The sequence below is a fragment of the Pinus tabuliformis genome, chromosome 4_1, assembly GCF_031772625.1.
Source record: "Pinus tabuliformis cultivar Carrire ecotype Pingquan chromosome 4_1, CPIR1, whole genome shotgun sequence".
Lineage (NCBI taxonomy): Eukaryota > Viridiplantae > Streptophyta > Pinopsida > Pinales > Pinaceae > Pinus > Pinus tabuliformis.
Window position 1 is genome coordinate 142,977,441 of NC_142303.1, and position 20,073 is coordinate 142,997,513.

The following is a 20,073-nucleotide window of genomic DNA, read 5'->3' on the forward strand; positions in this document are numbered from 1 at the left end:
TGCCTATGTGGATTGTCAAGTCTTGTCATGCTTATGGGATGGGGAAAGGCACTCCTAGTTATAGATGTTTAGTGTTCCCTTAGCCTTACAAATGACTTGGAACTATGGCTCAATGTTACCATGCCTAAGAACATGGATGGCTTGGAACTCGTTAACTCCTCAATCGAACCTAGACTATAATAGATCCTTTTAAATATTGATTTCAACTTGAAATTTAGATAGAGAGATTCAAAATGAAGGTGTTAGATGGTGAAATTTGAGTCATTTACAATAATTTAATTTGTGAACATTAAGAATGACTGCCTATGTGATTTTTTTAACAATACTCATATTGCCCATACTCCAAGAATAAGATGATTCTATTTTTCCTCTAAAATATATTAGTAACATTATTATTTTTTTATTTACATATAAAATATAGATTAATTAATTTGTATGAGATTTAATTCTTAAATTAAATAAAATATAAATTAGTGATAAATTAATTTGTATGAGATTCCATTCTTAAATTAAATAAAATATAAATTAGTGATAAGATTTAATTCTTAAATTCAAATCTTAGAGAAAAATTGAAAAGAGGAAAATGTGTAAATAAAAAAGCTCCAAATTGAGAAGAGGAAAATGTGTAAATAAAAAAGGTATCTATGCTGGACTGAACATTAATCTTAACCGTTAATCTCCAAAGGTTCAGTTCCATTCATTTATTTCAGTGGTAGTCACTAGTCCTAAGGCATTGAAAATTGGAATCTCCGGAATTTAAAACGAATTTCCCGAGTCAACAGATAAGATTCTGCCTTCCTCTTCGGTGCACAATTTCTGACTGTTCATAAGCGGTCAATTCTTTTATATTTCTACAGGTCAACAGTTCGATCCGCATAAAATTATAATATGCAGTCAACCGCGCTGTCGCGGCATTTGCCATTCATACTAAGCAACCGGCCGATCCAAATCTGGAACAAGGAAAGCAAAGGTTACATTTAGACTGAATGAATGAGAGAGGTGTAATACTTGCCATTACCTTCCTAAGCGAGGGGAAGAAATAAGAATAAGAGGCCTGGGCTGAGAGCAAGCAAAGAAAGATCTGCTACTAGTCTTGTATGGACCAGTAATAATATGACGGAGTAATTTATTTATTTTATTTAAAGAAAATGCTATTGATTCTGTTTCTAAGCTTATTGCTGCTCTTAAATTTTGATTGATTCTCAACAGTCTAACTCCGGCAAGAAGCTGCTCATCTTTCTCTGTTCCCATGGATTTTCACAATGGTACCAAAGGGGCTGGGCTTGAGGACGATGTTGATTCTGGACATGTACGCCTACAGCAGCTCGGCTACAAGCAAGAGCTTAAGCGTGATCTCTCGTACTATTATTTGCCTTCTCCAGCGCTTGAATCGCAATAATTTTCTACACAGAACTCTTCGACTTAAGGCTTTATTCCCAAGATCTGTAAAAATTGTTTTTTCATAGAATTGCTTCGAGCCAAGGGTTCATCTTAACATCTTTAAATTTTTTCATTTCTTTCTTAATTCTTAAACTTTTCAATTGTCTCCCAGTTTTTTTGACAAGAAATAGTACATCGGAGGCTTTATCTCCAAAATGTTTGAAATTTTTATTTATTATAATTTTAAACCAAGAGCGCTTCTAGCTAAGGCTTTCTGTACAAAATCTTTAAAGCGTTTAGTAATTTAATTCAAACAATTATTAAATTGCGGGTACGTTTTGGAATTGATGAAAGCGTTTGGATTTGTGTGTGCAGAGTACTGTCAAACTTTGCGTTTTCGTTTTCCATTATATCGATTTTAACTGGCGTAACGACTCTGTATAATATGGGGCTGACCTTCGGAGGTCCGGCGACTATGGTATATGGATGGTTCGTTGCTGGTTTTTTCTCTCTTCTTGTGGGACTCTCCATGGCTGAGATTTGCTCTTCGTATCCAACGTCCGGGGGTCTGTATTACTGGAGCGCTAAGCTGTCCGGTAAAGAATGGGGACCCTTCGCTTCATGGATGACAGGCTGGTGAGTCCTTGAAACGATGTGTAGTCTTATCATTATTTTAGTCCACGGTTTAATCATACAATGCATTTCTACACTTATGAATGAATGTGGCATTCTTTGCATCTTTAACAGTTAGGAAGAAGGTCTCATTCTTTGCATTTAGCCATTCTGCATAAATGTAGCTTACAACCCATTTTCTCTTTTAACGAATCATTTAAGGATTAGCCCAGGTAATTGAATTGAACATCCATACACAGATATTTCTGTTCATAAGTTTATGGAACCCTCAACCTTTAAATCTTTTATCCATGCACAGGTCTTTCCGCTGATAAGTTTAGGGAACTTCGCTGTTTTTATGCTATTTATGGTTTTGTTTCTATAATTTCTTGAACATTTTACAGGCTGTCTTTTATTCATGTGTATGTCTTTCTTTCTGCTCTTAAATTTATGAAATTGGTAAGATGCTATTTAGATTGAGTGAAGATATAATTTCTTGATCATTTTACAGGCTGTCTTTTATTCATGTGTATGCCTTCCTTTCTACTCTTAAATTTATGAAATTGGTAGGATGCAATTTAGATTGTGAGTGAAGATGTAATATGAAATTGGTAGGATGCAATTTAGATTGTGAGTGAAGATGTAATGGTAAAATTAACAAAGTTGGCTCAGGTGAGTGTAATGAAATTCAGAGGGTGTATCCAATTTAAAAAGTGAGGAGTATTTTATTATTGAGTAAGCTTTATTTCTGATGAAAACTAAAGTCACAATGCATCTTGAGGAAGTCACACGGTATTTTGAGGTAGTTTGTGAGAGTGTGGTTTTATTTAGAGAAATTATATTAAATGGGGCATAGATAAGTGGATGAAAGTCCATTACTATGTTATTTTTAAAATTTCACTTGGCCTTGAATAGATTGTGAGTGGATGGATTGTTTAGGTACTCTTGATGTTAGGGTCATTGGTTTAAACCAGTTAATGGGGTTAATAGTTAAGAAGACTTACTTGGGGATTCAAATCCAAAGAGGAGTATGTACACCTATAAACACTCTAGCATATAAATACTTTAGCATTTAATTGTTACAAGGAAGTAAGTCCTTTGTCTAATAAATAAAGATCTAGTTTCATCCTCTTTCATAAAAATCTAGATTATTATTATCGTTATTCATTATTAATCTTACTTCATAATTATATATAATATCTCATCAAATAAAATAAAATATTCTTATTTAATTTTGTAGGGTGTGTCATAAGATTTATGAGATTAATTTTATTTTAAAACGATATATTTAGGTGTGATATATTCATTTCTAGGTTATTGTTGTATTTTAAGATAGAAATAGCATTTAAGTACAACATAGTTTTTGTTTTAATGGAGTATGTATGTATATATATATATATATAAACAAGTCATCATTTTTTTAAACATAGTTTTTATTAAAAAGTGTTCATGTTTTTTTACTTTATTGATTTAATTATATAGTGTGTTTTTGTTTTGTTTTTTTTGTTTTTTTTTTTTTTTCAAGCATAGTGTAGGGTGACTATGCACATTTATCATTATGTTTTAAGATTCTTTAATTTTCTTCATTCGTGGTATTTAGCAACTTTATTACCAAGTATTACATTATTAAGCTTTCTAATTTGATTATTCAATTATTTTCCATTTTTGGTATTTTGTAACCTTATTACGAAGCATTACATTATAAGTTTCTTAACTTTACTATTCAATGCTAATTGGTATCACATTTATAGATACTCTAACTATTTTTTATCTAACATTTGATCTTTGGATGATAGGCACTTGAGACTATGTTGGTTTTCCCAATTCCAAATTGAATTGTGCTTCCACACCATTGCACAAACATCAGTATCAATCATGTAGTCTTCCTTGTCATTTCCACATTATTAAATTACCTTGTCAATTCTAGCTTGAAAACCCTAGTGTGTAAATAGCTTAGAATGACCAAAAGAAACTTTGCAATATTAGAGCCTTCTATTTATTTTAGTTCTTTTAAAACTCATACATTCCAATAAAATTTTTCACTTCCTACTAATGTATGTACGTTGTGGGTCAACATGAGGTCACATAATGATCAGGTGCTCAAAATTATGCTCAAAATTATGCTCAAAATCAAAGTTTTCAGAATAGTGTGGAACTTGAACAATCGCGTAGTGCTTGTCATCCTGAATCTGGCGCAACTCGTTTCATGTGAAACAGACATAGTATGCTCCAAAAAACGTGATATGTTCACTTTGTCAAACAGATAAACAAATGGCAGAGGAAATAACATGGCAGAGTCTTTAGAAAATGGGTAAGTGCCAAGTAGCAGGCTGCCATTGGCCCCGCATTTCGCAGATCACAGAAGGAAGAGGTCTACGGTTAAGGAAATCGGCCCCTAACACTACCGAGTTGCGATTTATGATATCGCAATCGCATATCAGACGTAGGTCAGTGGTAAAGAATTGGCCCCAGAGAAAATCCGAAATACGATGCGATAAATCACAATCCCACATCGCATGGATCAAGTGCGTTTACAGAATCAACCCTGGCAGGGTCAAGTTGCGATTGCGATTTCACAATCACATATCACACAACACAACAACCCATTATGTAGAATCACCCCTGCTCCAACCGATTGCGATTTGCGATGGAACTATAGGTGCCGATAGTTTATGGATGCCACGATTCCTCTAATGGTAGGCTAAAAATTTGGTTGGCAAGACAGGTCGGAGGCCAGGGCCGAACCGTGACCTCCCATACAACATTTCCAAGGCTGTTGAGCCCGCAGCGTGTGACTTAACAAACTATGGTCGCGGAATATATTTTAAATTATGTAACCGTCAAGTTGGGGGAAGACTGCTAGCATAACCGCTGACATCCCTCCCATGTGAACAATTCGTCTGCATCCCGCAGCAGTTATGTTGCCGCCATGGTAACCGCACCACCAACCGCTAATCCAAACACCTATGTGACCACCTTATCTACAAGCCATGACATTTTTTTATAACCGTCAGCGGGGTTATGGGCGGAATTAGACATCCTACAATTTCGCTCACCCCACGGCGAAATCTTCACCCAGTTAACGCATTTTGGGGCGAAATTGGAGGATCATGCCAGATTTGGAGCAATTTGTGGAGCGAATAGTGGGCTAAATAGGAGAGGTCATAACTTCTTTAATTTTCGACCAAATTGGATGTAAAAAGAGACTAGATAGCCTTTTTTGGACATTTTGGACTCATTGGAGTAGGTTTCAGAAGCATTTGAGCATTGTAAATACATATTTTTAGACTTTTGAGCATAATAGAGAGGCCCAAGCCATTGGAAGCTGGACCAAGGAGACGTAGCCCAAGAGGGGTGAACTCTTTTATCATGTTCCTGTTGTAATGTGCTTTTTATGATGTTCTGTACATGTTTATGTTGTTGTTCAGTCTCTTATTTATGTTAAATGTCTCATAAAAATAACATAAAAACTCATTATTTCACTAGCAAAAATTCATGAATCCTTAAGCACAATGAAAGCATTTTGTTTCTAATCTGAGGAGGATCTTAGCATAACAATATAATATTCTAAATTAGATCATTTTTGGTATCAGAGGCTTTAGGTTTGCTTTGTGAACGAAGGATTTAACTTTTTGCAAGTTTATGTCATGCTTACAAGGTTAAAACTCAAAAAGAGGAGAAGGGAAGTTGATTGGGAGCCTTGAAGTTGGGTCAAGGGGAAGGAGAACAAAGTTTCCACAATCTCCAACACCAGTTCATCCTCGAGTTACAGTTGAGACACCAGAGATCATGTCTCATGAAGGAGAACCTACAAACATGGCAGAAGATGAGAAGACCTTCAGAAAGACTTTCTTTGACATGATAGAGATGGTGAAGGTCCTCTGTGAAGAGAGGAATACCAGGTTGCAAGGGGAAGTTCCAAACCTCCCAAAGGAGAAGGCTCTTCAGGAGGAGTTAATGGAAACAGAGGTAATGGAAATGGAGGAAAACCTCCACCCTCTTCTTCATCTTCTTCTTCACAAGAATATTCACCCTCTTCCACTAACACAACCCTTACTCATACTCATCATCATACTTCAAAAGGAACTGGTAAATCACCTTTTTTAAAACTTAATGTTAAATTTGAGTTACTCATGTATAATGGTGAAGTGAATGCTATGAAGATTGATAATTGGATTCGTCAGTTGGAGGTCTATTGTAGGATTAAAAAACTTCAAGAGGATGGCATAAAGATTCAATTAGCTTCCATTAGAATGGAGGGTGCAACACTAGTATGGTGGGAATCAAAGACCCAAGAGGAGATTAAAAAACATGGTAAGATCTCAATTTCTTGGATTGATTTCATTGCTGCAATCAAAAGACAATTCTACCATCTAGTTTATATGTAGAAATCCATCATGAATTGGTAGAACTTTAGACAACTTAAAGGTCAAAATGTGCAAGATTACACCCAAGAATTCAGAAAAAGGTCTTTGATGTTAGGTGTAAATTTGCAATCACAGGACACATTGTTGAAGTACATAGGGGGTTTACACAGTGACTTTAGGCATACTATCTTAATGTTTAATCCCAATAATCTAGATGATGTGTGTGTGTAAGCCACCCATCTTGAGGCAAGAGGGAAAACACTCCTAAAGAAGGTAGTAAAAATCAATTTAAGGGTAAAGAGAAAGAAAAGGGTTTCAAGGGAAAGGAAAATGCATCCATTAAAAAGGAAGGAGAGAAAAAAATATGTAAACATTATTCTAGAGAGGGTCACAATGAAGCCCATTGTTGGAAGCTTCATCCCGAAATGAAACTAAAGAAATTCAACAACAAAGGAAAAGAAAGACAGTTGTTGTGATTCAAGAGGATTTGGGATCCAATTTGGGTGATGAAACTAAAATTACAGCCATGGGTATAAAAGGAAAAGAATCTATTGCTAACACTAGTATATCAAATTGTCACACTAGCACTCCAAATGAAGAAACAAGGATTGAATTATTTCATGTGAGGGTAATCTCAAAACATACAAAAATCGACACACTTTTTGATAGTGGGTCTCAAGCTAATTTGATATCTAATGACTTAATCAAGAAACTTAATATTGAAACTATTTTACATCCCAAGCCATATCCATTGGGTCAGATATGCAAGGACATAAACTTACAGGTTACAAGAAAATGTATTCTTCGGTTTGTAGTCACATGAAACTTCTTTGACGAAGTTGAATTAGATGTTGTACCACTTGATATATTAGGAATTGTTTTGGGTAGTCCTTACCTTTATGATAGAAAAGAAATCTTCTATGGTTATGAAAACAAGTACCACTTGTTCAAGGATGGTGTGGAGTATATTGTGTGAGCTCATCACAAGAAACTAAATCTTTCATTAGTTAATGCAGGGCAAATGAAAAGACTAGTGAATTCAAGCAAGAATTTAGTGCTTCTTATGATCAAACCCAATGTTAATATTGATTATGAAGTGTTTGATGGTTGTAATTCAAAATTCAAAATTGATTCGGTTGATGTAGTTAACCATGATGATGAGGTGTTTCATAAAGCAAAAGGATTTCCTTCCAACAGGAGAATCCAACATGAAATACCATTGCAACAAAAGTGTCTTCTTCCTAACATTGACATGCACAGGATGTTAAGAATGGAAAGTGCAGAAATAACAAAACAAATCCAAGGATTGCTTAATAAAATGATCATTCACCTTCTCCTTTACCATGTGGTGAACCCCTTGTTTTGATGCCCAAGAAGAATGGTAAGCATTTAATTGAATGGGATTCAAAAAGTGGTTTTCATCAAAGTAGAGTTGTTGAAGGAGACATATGGAAGATGACATTCAAATCCAAGCAAGGGTTTTTTGAATGGATTGTTATGATTTTCGAACTTTTCCATGATCCTACTACTTTCATGCATATGAAGCAAGATGTATTGCAACCATTTCTAGACATGATAGTCTACTTGGATGACTTTTTCATTTTCAGAAAATTTCATTATGAACATGTCATGTATGAGAAATAAATACTTGATGTCTTATGTCAAGAACATTTGTTATTGAAGATGTCTAAGTATATGTTCGATAAAACTTCTTTGATGTACTTGGGGCATGATATTGGAGAAGATGAGTTGAAATTATACTTCTCCAAGATTGATGCCATTATGGATTGGTCAATGCTCAAGATAGTCATTTGGATAAGAGGTTTTTTGGGAGCAACCCAATGTTGGAGGAAAGATTTTGTTAAATTTTCTTCTATTGTAGCTCATTTGCATTCTTTGGTAGTTGTGCAAAAGGTCTTCCAGTGGGGAAGCAAACAACAAGAGGCATTTGATGCTTTAAGACAAAAGATTAGTTCATCCTTTATACTTGTTCTTCTAAACTTGAAAAAATCATTTGAGTTTCAGGTTGATGTATTGGGTATGTCATGGGCGCAGTCTTTATGTAATATGGTAAGTCCATTTCATTTTATTCATAAATTTTCAATGGTGCGGTGCTTAAGTTGCAGCGACAAGGGAAATTGCATTGGATGGGTTTTCTTCTACCATTCCACTTGGTCAAAAGGTATAAGAAAGGTATAAGTGACAAGTTTGTTGATGTACTTTCTAGGCCTATAGTTTGTGTAATTACTATCCTCAAGCATAATTTTGTTTTACATGAAAGTTATGTTCAACAAAATACATACTTTCAAGATGTATATTCAAGCTTGAGTCAAAGGAATCAAGTAGAGGAATTTGATTACCATTTGCATCATAATGTATTGTATCATCTTGGTAAGAAGGATGTTGCTACTGATAGTAACATGGACAAAGCCAAATGGATAGAGGTTGGAAAGGTGAGGGAATTGTACCCTCACATGCTAGAAAACCGAAAGTGATCTTTTGGGGTCCAAAAGGCTTCCAGTGGGGAGGACTGATCAGGTGCTCAAAATTATGCTCAAAAATCGAAGTTGTCAGAATGGTGTGGAACATGAACGACTGCATAGTTCTCATCATCCTAAATCTGGCGCAACTTGTTTCGCGCGAAACAGACATCGTATGCTCCTAGAAACGCGATCTGCTCACTTTGCCAAATAGTAAAAAAATGATAGAGGAAATGACATGGCAGAGCCTTCAGCGAATGAGGAAGCGCCAAGTGGTAGGCTGTCACTGGTCCTGCATTTCACAGATCACAGAAGGAAGAGGTACACGGTTAAGGAAATCAGCCCCTAGCACTACTGGGTTGCGATTTGCAATATTGCAATCGCATATCACACACGGGTCGGCGGTAAAGAATCGGCCCCATAGAAAAGACGAAGTGCGATGCGAAAAATCACAATCACACATCACATGGATCAAGTGCGTTTATAGAATTAGCCCCGGCAAAGTCAAGTTGCGATTGCGATATCACACAACACAACGGCTCGTTATGGAGAATCTCCCTTGCTCCAAACAATTGCGATTTGTGATGGAACTATTGGCGTCAGATAGTTTATGGTCGCCATGTGTCCTCCTAATGGTAGGCTAAAATTTTGGTTGGCAAGACAGGTCGAAGGCCAGGGTCGAACCCATGACCTCCCATACAACAGTGCCAAGTTTTACCGTTGAGCCCATAGCATGTGACTTAACAAACTATGGTCATGGATTATATTTTAAATTATGTTGAGCATCAGGTTGGGGGGATACCACCAGCATAACCGTCGGCGGACCTCCCATGTGAACACCTCGTCCGTAACCTGCAACAGTTATGTTTCCGCCATGGTAACTACACCACCAACTGTCAGTCCAAACACCCATGTGACCACCTTATCTGCAGGTCATGACATTTTTTTAATAACCATTGGCGGGGTTATGGGCAGAATTAGCCATCCTACAATTTCGCCACCGTGCGGTGAAATATTTGCCCAGTTAGCGCTTTTTGGGGTGAAATTGGAGGATCATGCCAGATTTGGAGCAATTTGTGGAGCGAATAGTGGGCTAACTAGGAGAGGTCATAACTTCTTCAGTTTTCGACCAAATTAGATGCAAAAAGAGGCTAGGTAGCCATTTTTGGACATTCTGGACTCATTGGAGCAGGTTTCAGAAGCATTTGAGCATTGTAAACACATATTTTTACACTTTTGAGCATAATAGAGAGGCCCAAGCCATTGGAAGTTGGACCAAGAGACGTAACCCAAGAGGGGTGAACTCCTTTATCATGTTCCTACTGTATGTGTTTTTGATGATGTTATGTAAATTTTATATTGTTGTTCAGTCTCTTATTTATGTTAAATTGCTCATAAAATTAACATAAAAACTCATCATTTCACTTGCAAAAATTCATGAATCCTTAAACACAATGAAAGCATTTTGTTTCTAATCTAAGAAGGATCTTAGCACAACAATCTAATATTCTAAATCAGATCACATAGCTTGCTACATAATGTGTATTCACGACTATTTACAATTTTAAAACCTATGGAGAATCTCTTGAGGACCCTGTATTAATAACACAATTTCAAGCAAAGAAGAGGGAAAACAAAAATACAACAAAAACCTTACAATTGAAGATTGCAACCTAGAATAGATCTCCTTGTTGAAGTTCCCCAAACTCTACCCAAGACATCCTCGATTCCATCTCCAATGGTCTAGGAAATTTCTCCAATAAACACCAAATTGCAAGTGAATGGGTCTCTTCCTTTTATAGTATTTCCTTGTAACTTGATCCCTTGATTAAAACTCTCTATAAAAACCTAGGGAACTCTCTTAAAGAATTTTTTTTTTAGATGCCTCAGATGCCTCTTCCTTGAGTGGTCACTTAAACAATGACTCGTTATATGAAAATATTATTTTAAATATACTCTAAACATTCCAACTTGAGCACTTCACTTCTTAATGGTTTTTAACTTTTATGAAAATATTATTTGAAAGGTATTCTAGGACCTTCTAGCTTGAGAACTTCACTAAATTATGAATTTCCTTTGACACTTGTGTCATTATAGACACTTCCATGCTTCCTTAATAATTGAGTTATTCACTAAAAATGAATTTTAGAGATTCCTTCTAGAGTCTTCCAATCAAGGTGCTCCTCCAATGGTGATGAATATGCCTTCTAAACACTTTTAATCTAGGTCGTCCCTTCCAAGTGAAATTTATGATATTCTAGAGACTCTTTACCTGTAGTAAATCGTTCTAGATGAAGTGTTCTTCTATAACTCAAACAATGATTTGTAATCGACTCTCCTAGACTCTCTATGCAAATCTCTCCTCCTTGACCATGTCAAACCCTTTGTAAAGTGTGCAAGAATGAGGCTTTACCTTGGGCGGTCGCATCAAAATGCATAAATGTGTATATCCACGGAGAAATCATCCATCCAAAATTAAAGGTACCATCCCCCAACTTTAGCTCTCAAGACCTTATGCAGATTTTGATGGTAATAAGGTATAATGTTATAGTGTAATGGTCTACATCCTTGATAGGTGTCCTCACAAGGTACTAAAGGATAAGACATGAAAAAAAATCTTGAACCCTCTGGTTTGAAAAGTGTGATTGTTGGTTATATAGTAAGTGTTATAAAGTTTATAAAGTCTACATGTTTTCATAACGAAAGATAGTACTGAGTGAAGACATGAAGTTGGATGAGAAGGCATGGTCCTCAAGGTTGTAAGAACTTGTAGGACAGGTTGAGGAGAAACACTTCTACCAAATGTCAATTTGAAAAATTTAAATTTCATAATCAAATCAACAAGGTATACCTAATAGCTATGACAAGACTTTTGCTTTGGTTGTTAGGTATACCTCCATTAGATTTGTCATGTCTTTAGCATTAGGTTTTGGTTGGTCTCTCTATCATATGAATGTCATTAAAATTACATTTTTTAATGAATTTATTAAGGAGGAGATTTACTTAAATTAGCTTAGAGGTTTTGAGGTGCATGTGCATGAAATCCATGTATTTAGCCTAAGGAAGGACCCTTATGGGCCAAAGCAAGCACCACATGCTTTCTACCTAAGAATTAATGACTACTTCATAGGTTTTTCATTCATAAAAGTTAGCACAACGCCTAATATTTATTATTTGTTCGATATGTGATCTATATGCTTTGGCCTTGAATGTAGATGACTTAATACTATAAGAAGTTTTGAGAAGCTCACAATATGATCTAAGATAGAGTTGGCACACGAGTTCAACATGGAAGAAAATGGTCTTACGCACTATTTCTTGGGTATGGGCATCTAGTAGAGTCCAAATAAAGTGCATTAGGGGATTTTTAAGATCTAAATGGACCTCAAAACAAATAATGTACTATCAAAATCTACTTTATAAAACCCAGTTAGAATTTAGAAGATGACATCATCCCCTTGGGATGACTTGGCATTGTTTGAGTTAAAAAAATGAGTTGTCACTTACTAAATGGTATATAAAAACCTAGAATTAACCATGGTAATATTAATACTTTGTCCTTCTCGTTTTTTTTAAATAATATTAATGTCCTCTCATTCTTTTTAGTAAAAACAATAATTGTACTTTTACAAGATATCTATATATATTTACTTTTCTCAGGTTTGAATTTTATTATTATTAATTAGTAAATACATTTTCCTTATTTCTTGGATACCGTATTTAAAAAACCAAAAGAAATGCATTTTACTTTTATTTAAAACTAATTCATAAATTTTTTTTTTCATATTTCTTATTAATGATATTTCTGAATTTATTATTTTTAATTATCTGAATTTATTATTTTTAATTATTGTATTTAATATTCATATTTCTGAATTTATTATTTTTAATTATCGTATTTAATATTCATTTTTTTTATTAAAAGAAACATGTTTCATATCATTATCTTCTTAAATCCTACTTCAATAAAATAAATAATTTTATTTACAACAACTTAACTAAATGTAAAGAATTTTATTTCCACCATTTTAATTATATTTATATATAAAACTTGAACCTCTACAAATTAATAATAAAAAAATTAAAAAAATTAACTTAAGGACACCTACTTCCTTTTTCTATTCATGGTAATGCATCTCCATTACCTATCAGCCATGGATAAGTTATAACATAGGAAAAAAAAAAAATCTAATATTTCAATATATATAAATCTTATACATATTTATAAATCTAAATTAAATTTATTTTAATATATATTTTTAAAATTTTAAATATAGTTCTCTTAAGTATGAACCAGTACATCCTTAGCCCTTCTACATCATCATGTGTACGGTTAACAAGGTCACAATTCCTCTTGCAGTGGAACATTACTTCGCATGGGGTATATCTCACCAAAACACGGAGAGCTCCTTATGTACGTGTATGAGAAAGCTGCTTTGTGGTGCTTACTAATGTAGCGAGGAATTGTGTATTTCATAGTCCAAATGTCATTATAATAAATAGGCTAGCGAGCTGAGTGGATAAGGGTTATATTATACATTACTTATGTATAATATTATGTAAATTAATCAAAATTTTAGGTAAGAAATCTTATTTAATTAAAAATTAGAGTTGTTTATATTATATATTACTTAGGTATAATATTATGTAAATTAATCAAAACTTTATACAATATATTATATTTTATAATGTAAATCAAATCAACTTCACATGTAATATAAAACTAATATATAATATAATATACCACCATTATTATATTATAATATTTTACTTTTAAATAATGTAAAATTTAATTAATAATATATAAAGAATAATTTATGAATTTGTATTTATTATTTATTTTAAGTTATTAAAATATAAAGGATAAATGTATTATTTGTATTTATTATATATTTCAAGTTATTAAAGTATAAAGGATAAATGTATTACTTGTTTAAAGATAATAAATTTTATTTAAAAATTCACTTAGTCACATCAATAGAATTTTTTATTATTATTCTTTATAATTTTTTTAATTGAATTTAACTATGGTTATATGAATTGTAGTGTAAAAAATGAAAAGTAAATACATAATTCTTATTTTATTATTTTTCTTAGGAGGCTTATTTTAGGTCTTAAAATTCCTTTAATATTCCTCAAACAAGGTAAATATGAAGTTTAAATCTTGAAGCCGTTTCAAATAATGGATTATAAACCCTTGGCTATTCCTATGATACATTGTTGAAAATGCAACAAGATGATGGAGCTTAGTGGAAAGGAATCGCCTTCATTAAGTGGGCCCGCAGGCTATTTTTGGCGCAAAGTCTATTTTTAGACTATGTCTATTTTTAGACATATGGATCATGGTATATGAGTTGCAGGATGCTATTTGTGTATGATTGGTCATGTTTGTAAAAATAGATGGACTTCTATTTTTAGACATATGGGCGGAGTCTATTTTTAGACTGCTAGTCTAAAAATAGAACAGTCGAATATTATTAGCTCTTAATAATATTTGGACTATAAACATTATCTTATCCTCTTGGAGCACTTCATTTTGAGCTACAGATGTGGCACATGCAGCTGTCAGAAGGAAATACACTTTTCTTATGGGTCAAGTGATTGAGTTTGGTGGAGTTGATTGAGGAGTTGATGGAGTTGTGTTTAGTTTGACTTAGTTGAACTAGTTGTATTTAGTCTAACTGCAGAATACACTAGTGATGAGTGATGTGAATTAATTCACTAATTATTAACTCATAAAGCAACTAAAGAATACATCAGTTAACTCAGTGCATGGACAGTTCAGTGGAGACAAGTGTTAGAGGTGAGTGAAAGGGCAAGATAGCTGTCAATTGTGACTATAGTTGTGCATGAGATTTGCACAATCAATGGATTGAGTATTGCCAATGAGGATTGTGTTGTTCAGCCAAGAGAAATACGAGTTTGGATCAACCATACTCATCCATTCTCATGTAGGATTGCGCAGTGGAGGCAGGCAAGTAGCGGAGGAGATTTGAACCTGTGATTGATTCAGATCTGAGCTAGTTTTGTGTGTAACAGGTGGAGATAGTACTGAGTACTTGTGAGGAGTATTGTACTATGTATTGTTACATGTTCTCAATCAATATAATATACAGATAGTTGGGGGTTTTCAACTGTATGCTTTCCCCGTGATATACTGTGTTGATATGTGTGATTGATGCTTCAATGCGCGCATGCGATTGTTTCTGAATACTGCAAAAATTGATGATCAACGTAGAGGAGGTTATGTATTATGCATGTATTCCACAATAGTGTATAATCGGGATAATCTCTGTGAATAAGTGTCATATTATTCAAAATTTCTACATGGTATCAGAGCAGAGTTGATCATCAGATCTATTATTCAGAAAGTGTTTACATTTTATTTCTTCAGGTAGAGTCTGTAATCGGGCCAGGTAGCCTCTGGATTCATCCTTCTTTTGGAAGGTGAGATATCCGGTAAAAGCCCATACAGTCAATCTCTGTACGAGAAATACTTTGTTCTCACGAATTTTAGATCAGAAGCGATTGAGTTTTGAGCTGGTGGAATTCGAATTTGCAGCAGTGTTTTCTTGGTGTCAAAGTTGAAATGTCTTGCAACGGATTGCGATTGGAGTATGCTCTTGAAGGCAACTCGAATTATATTGCATGGAAAGACAAGATGGAGGCAGTGTTAGATGATAATGGGCTGAAGGAGTTCATAGAGGCTGAGGTCCCAAAGCCTACTGATACTGCACAAGTTGAGGCTTGGCAAAAGGAGACAGAAAAGTGTCGAAGGATTATGTTGGAGGGCGTGAAGGATCACATTGTGTCCAGCTTGCATGGAAAGGCTTCTCCATACTTGATGTGGAAAGCGTTGACAGATCTGTTCCAAAGAAAGAGCGACCAGAGGAAGTTGGCGCTCAAGGATAAACTCAGAAACATTAAGTGCGAGAATGGAGATAGTATGCCTAGTTATCTCACGAAGTTCACCCAATACCGGGATGAGCTGGGAAGTGTGGGGGTGACTGTCGATGATGAGGACTTGGTGAGCTTGGCTCTACTTGGTCTTCCGAAGAGTTGGCATTCCTATCAGGACTCTATCAATGGTCGGGAGAAATTACCAGGATGGGAGAGACTTTGGTCAGATCTTGTGCAAGAGGAGATCAGGCAGAATACCAGGGACGGATCTTCATCAAAGGCATCTGATGAAGAAAATTGCGCTTTGGCTGCCAAAGCAAAGAAGGGGAAGGATAAGGGTTCTCTTTCCGAATCCAGTTCTTCCAATGATGGGAAGAAGGTTGACAAATCGAAAGTGCGATGCTTTCGTTGTCATGAGGTGGGCCATTATGCTGCAAATTGTCCACAGAGGAAATCCAAGAAGGGATCCAGGGAAGGATCTGAAGGTGAGGCACTTGCTTCACAGTTCGAGTTGGATTTCACACTCTTCGCATGCATGGTTTCATCCATGGTGGGAAGTGGTTGATTTCTCGACAGTGAAGCTTCTTTCCACATGACTGGTGATAAGAGTTTGTTCAGTACTTTGGAGGAGAAAGATCTCCAGATACTCATAATGATGGGTAATGATGAGAAGTATAGTGTCTCAGGTGTAGGCACGGTTATTTTTCAGAGGGAGCATGGAGCTCGCCTTACCTTGATCGATGTCAAGTATGTACCAGGACTGAAGAGAAACTTGGTGTCGATCGTGATGCTGGAAGACAGAGGCTGTGATGTAGTCTTCAGTAAGGGAAAGGTTTTCCTTAGACACATCATCACTAGACAGGTGAAGCAGATTGGCTCACGGGTCAAGAACCTGTATGCTCTTGAGGTTCAAGATGCATGCAAAGCCTTAAGCAACGAGGCAACTGATGGAGACTTGGTGGTTGAGAGGGAGCGTATATTACCTCTCAACATGCAGAGCCAGAAGAAGTCTCAGACGATTGTGGAGGAGCCATGATTGGTGCAGCAGCTTCAGGAGGTTGTGGAGCAGCCACAACAAGGGAAGCTGAGAGGAGATCGAGTAGAGACATCTACTCATGCAGAGACCTCCAGTAGGGGGAAACTTCGAGCCAGGTGGGCTGAGGGATCACATGCAGCCATACCTCCAGGTAGGAGGTGGGGCGATATAGAGTGATCGTCCCAAGGAGGAGGGGTAGGATCCTTGAGGTACCCAACCTCTTAGATGAGACCTTGCTACGGGAGCCCCGATGTGGAGTAGCAGGAACTAACTGATTGGGTAGAGACAGATGCGGATGGAGCAGTAGAGAGAGCGACAGTGTAGGGAATCCCAGGACAGCGCATAGCTAGCAGGCTGCAGCAATGTGAGAGGCACAAGTGTTTTGCACAGTGCTAGGTGGCACAGAGAAGTGTGCAATGGTGCGAAATGCATGGAGATGTTGCAGTAGCACAGATGTCAGAGAGGGAGCACTTGTCAGCAGCAGGTAGAGCTTCAGCATCAGAGTATGTTCCTAGCCCAACAGAGTGGTCAGTTGGGAGTGTTTTTGTTCCAAGTGTTGTTGGAGCAAGTGGACCGGGCAAATGTGTTGCATGCAGAACATTCCAGAGTTACAGGATAGGGGTTTCAGATAATCCATATCTTATTGAGAGGGAGTGTTGAAAATGCAACAAGATGATGGAGCTTAGTGGAAAGGAGTCGCCTTCACTAAGTGGGCCCGCAAGCTATTTTTGGCGCAAAGTCTATTTTTAGACTATTTCTATTTTTAGACATATGGATCATGGTCTATGAGTTGCAGGATGTTATTTGTGGATGATTGGTCATGTTGGTAAAAATAGATGGACTTCTATTTTTAGACATATGGGCAGTGTCTATTTTTAGACTGCCAGTCTAAAAATAGAACAGTCGAATATTATTAGCTCTTAATAATATTTGGACTATAAACATTAACTTATCCTCTTGGAGCACTTCAGTTTGAGCTACAAATGTGGCACATGCAGCCGTCAGAATGAAATAAGCTTTTCTTATGGGTCAGTTGAGCTATTGCATGATGGACTTCAGTTAGAACTCAAGTGATTGAGTTTGGTGGAGTTGATTGAGGAGTTGATGGAGTTGTGTTCAGTTTGACTTAGTTGAACTAGTTGTATTTAGTCTAACTGCAGAATACACTAGTGATGAGTGATGTGAATTAATTCACTAATTATTAACTCATAAAGCAACTAAAGAATACATCAGTTAACTCAGTACATGGACAGTTCAGTGGAGACAAGTGTTAGAGGTGAGTGAAAGGGCAAGACAGTTGTCAATTGTGACTATAGTTGTGCATGATATTTGCACAATCAATGGATTGAGTATTGCCAATGAGGATTGCATGGTTCAACCAAGGGAAATACGAGTTTGGATCAGCCATACTCATCCATTCTCATGCAGGATTGCGCAGTGGAGGCAGGCAAGCAGCGGAGGAGATTTGAACCTGTGATTGATTCAATTCTGAGCTAGTTTTGTGTAACAGGTGGAGATAGTACTGAGTACTTGTGAGGAGTATTGTACTATGTATTGTTACATGTTCTCAATCAATATAATATACAAATAGTTGGGGGTTTTCAGCTGTATGATTTCCCTGTGATATACTGTGTTGATATGTGTGATTGATGCTTCAATGTGCGCATGCGATTGTTTCTGAATAATGCAAAAATTGATGATCAACGTAGAGGAGGTTATGTATTATGCATGTATTCCGCAATAGTGTATAATCGGGATAATCTCTGTGAATAAGTGTCATATTATTCAAAATTTCTACATACATATTATGAAGTTCTCAACATATTCAAATATAGATTTCGTAGATCCATTAATACATAAACAATTATTGGGTTCCCTCCTATGTGACGTGATATTTGCTTTGCAATGAACACATTAAGCCAATGTATGGTTGAGCATGGGAAAATTCATTAGGTTGTTACAAAGCATGTGTTCCTTTATTTGAAGGGAAAAAGTGCATCATGGATTAAGGTATGTAGGAGATCATGAGTTGATGTTATATCATATTATGGTTCCTAACTAGGTTGGAGATGTAGGTGGTAGAGAGAGTACTTTAAGGTTCATCTCCAATGGGATTTAGGTATGATATCCTAGTTGAAAAAAAAGCAGTTAACAATGGCACTGAGCTTGGCATAGACACAATATATGCCAGACAACTCTGCTAGTTGCAAAGATATCTAGCTTTGTAAGTTGATTGCAAAGTTCGTTGATTAGAAGTTGAAGCCTACTATGGTACATTATGGTAATCAAAGTTATATTAGACTCTTTGACAATCCAAATTTTTGTGATCACTCCAAGCATATTTGAAGCATTAACATTAGGTGTCATTCCTAAATATCTTGAATATTTCTTCTCCATTAACTGAATAATACATCGATGATGGTTTGGATCTAAATACTTTATAGGTATCAATAGTCAAACAACCTTCTCTAGAATGTCATGAAGATCATGTTCATGTCCAAGGTCGCATAGGTGTCATTTGGGTAAGGTGAACAAAACATAAAAGAAAAACTAGATTATATTGGGTGATTTGAATGAAATAGATGGAGAACCATAATCCAATTAATCAACCACTCACTCACAAGATTGTCCACATTATGAGGGGTAATTGATTGGATTTCACATAGACACAAGGAATTAGTTTCCCAAATACAGGATTCAAGGGATCCATCCTCATTGATTTTGGATTTGGTAGCCATCTTGTATGGATAGATTCCCCAATTGTCAATATATAATATAATACAGGAAAACGATGAATAGAGTAATACGATAATTCTCATGTATCCATCATTGATTGATTTGAATGATTCTCACTCAATACATTCATTAATTAGATTGGAAAGAAATAAGTGGGTAGGGGGTGGCCTGTGAAGGCCAAAAGAATCACTAGTCTAGCCCTTGATTGAAAGAAACAATTGGCATACCATAGACTTGTTAATTTGCTAATGAGGCTAGTTAGCAAGCTTATTTAATTGTTTGAGTCAAGAAATCAAGTGGTGATTAGAGGACAAAACAAACCATCCAAAAAGATGTGCATGGAATTCTATAACATCTATAATGTCACAACTTCTGGCAAACTCAATAACATATGTAATTTACTCAAATCTTCGTGTTAATTTGAGTGTTGTGGTCTTATTTATTCATCACTTACATCTTCTCTTCTATTTCTCTGTGTGCAAAAGTAAATATATATGTTTTTCTATATTTATATTTTTCCATATCCATATTTCCATTACTAAGGAGATTTAATCTAGATTAA

The 20,073-nt window shown here is 35.7% G+C and overlaps 1 protein-coding gene across 1 annotated transcript in view; it reads left to right on the top strand.

Annotated features, from left to right (window-relative positions):
• Positions 1-840: 840 nt before the first annotated feature.
• The window catches only part of LOC149174611 (amino-acid permease BAT1 homolog), a 141,901-nt gene continuing 122,668 nt past the window's right edge, over positions 841-20,073 (top strand). The window contains exons 1-3 of the mRNA XM_089420898.1: positions 841-1,095; positions 1,210-1,359; positions 1,756-2,016. Of these exons, the coding sequence (XP_089277024.1) occupies positions 1,250-1,359; positions 1,756-2,016 (371 nt within the window). The 5' untranslated portion in view covers positions 841-1,095; positions 1,210-1,249. The remainder of the gene's footprint in view (positions 1,096-1,209; positions 1,360-1,755; positions 2,017-20,073) is intronic.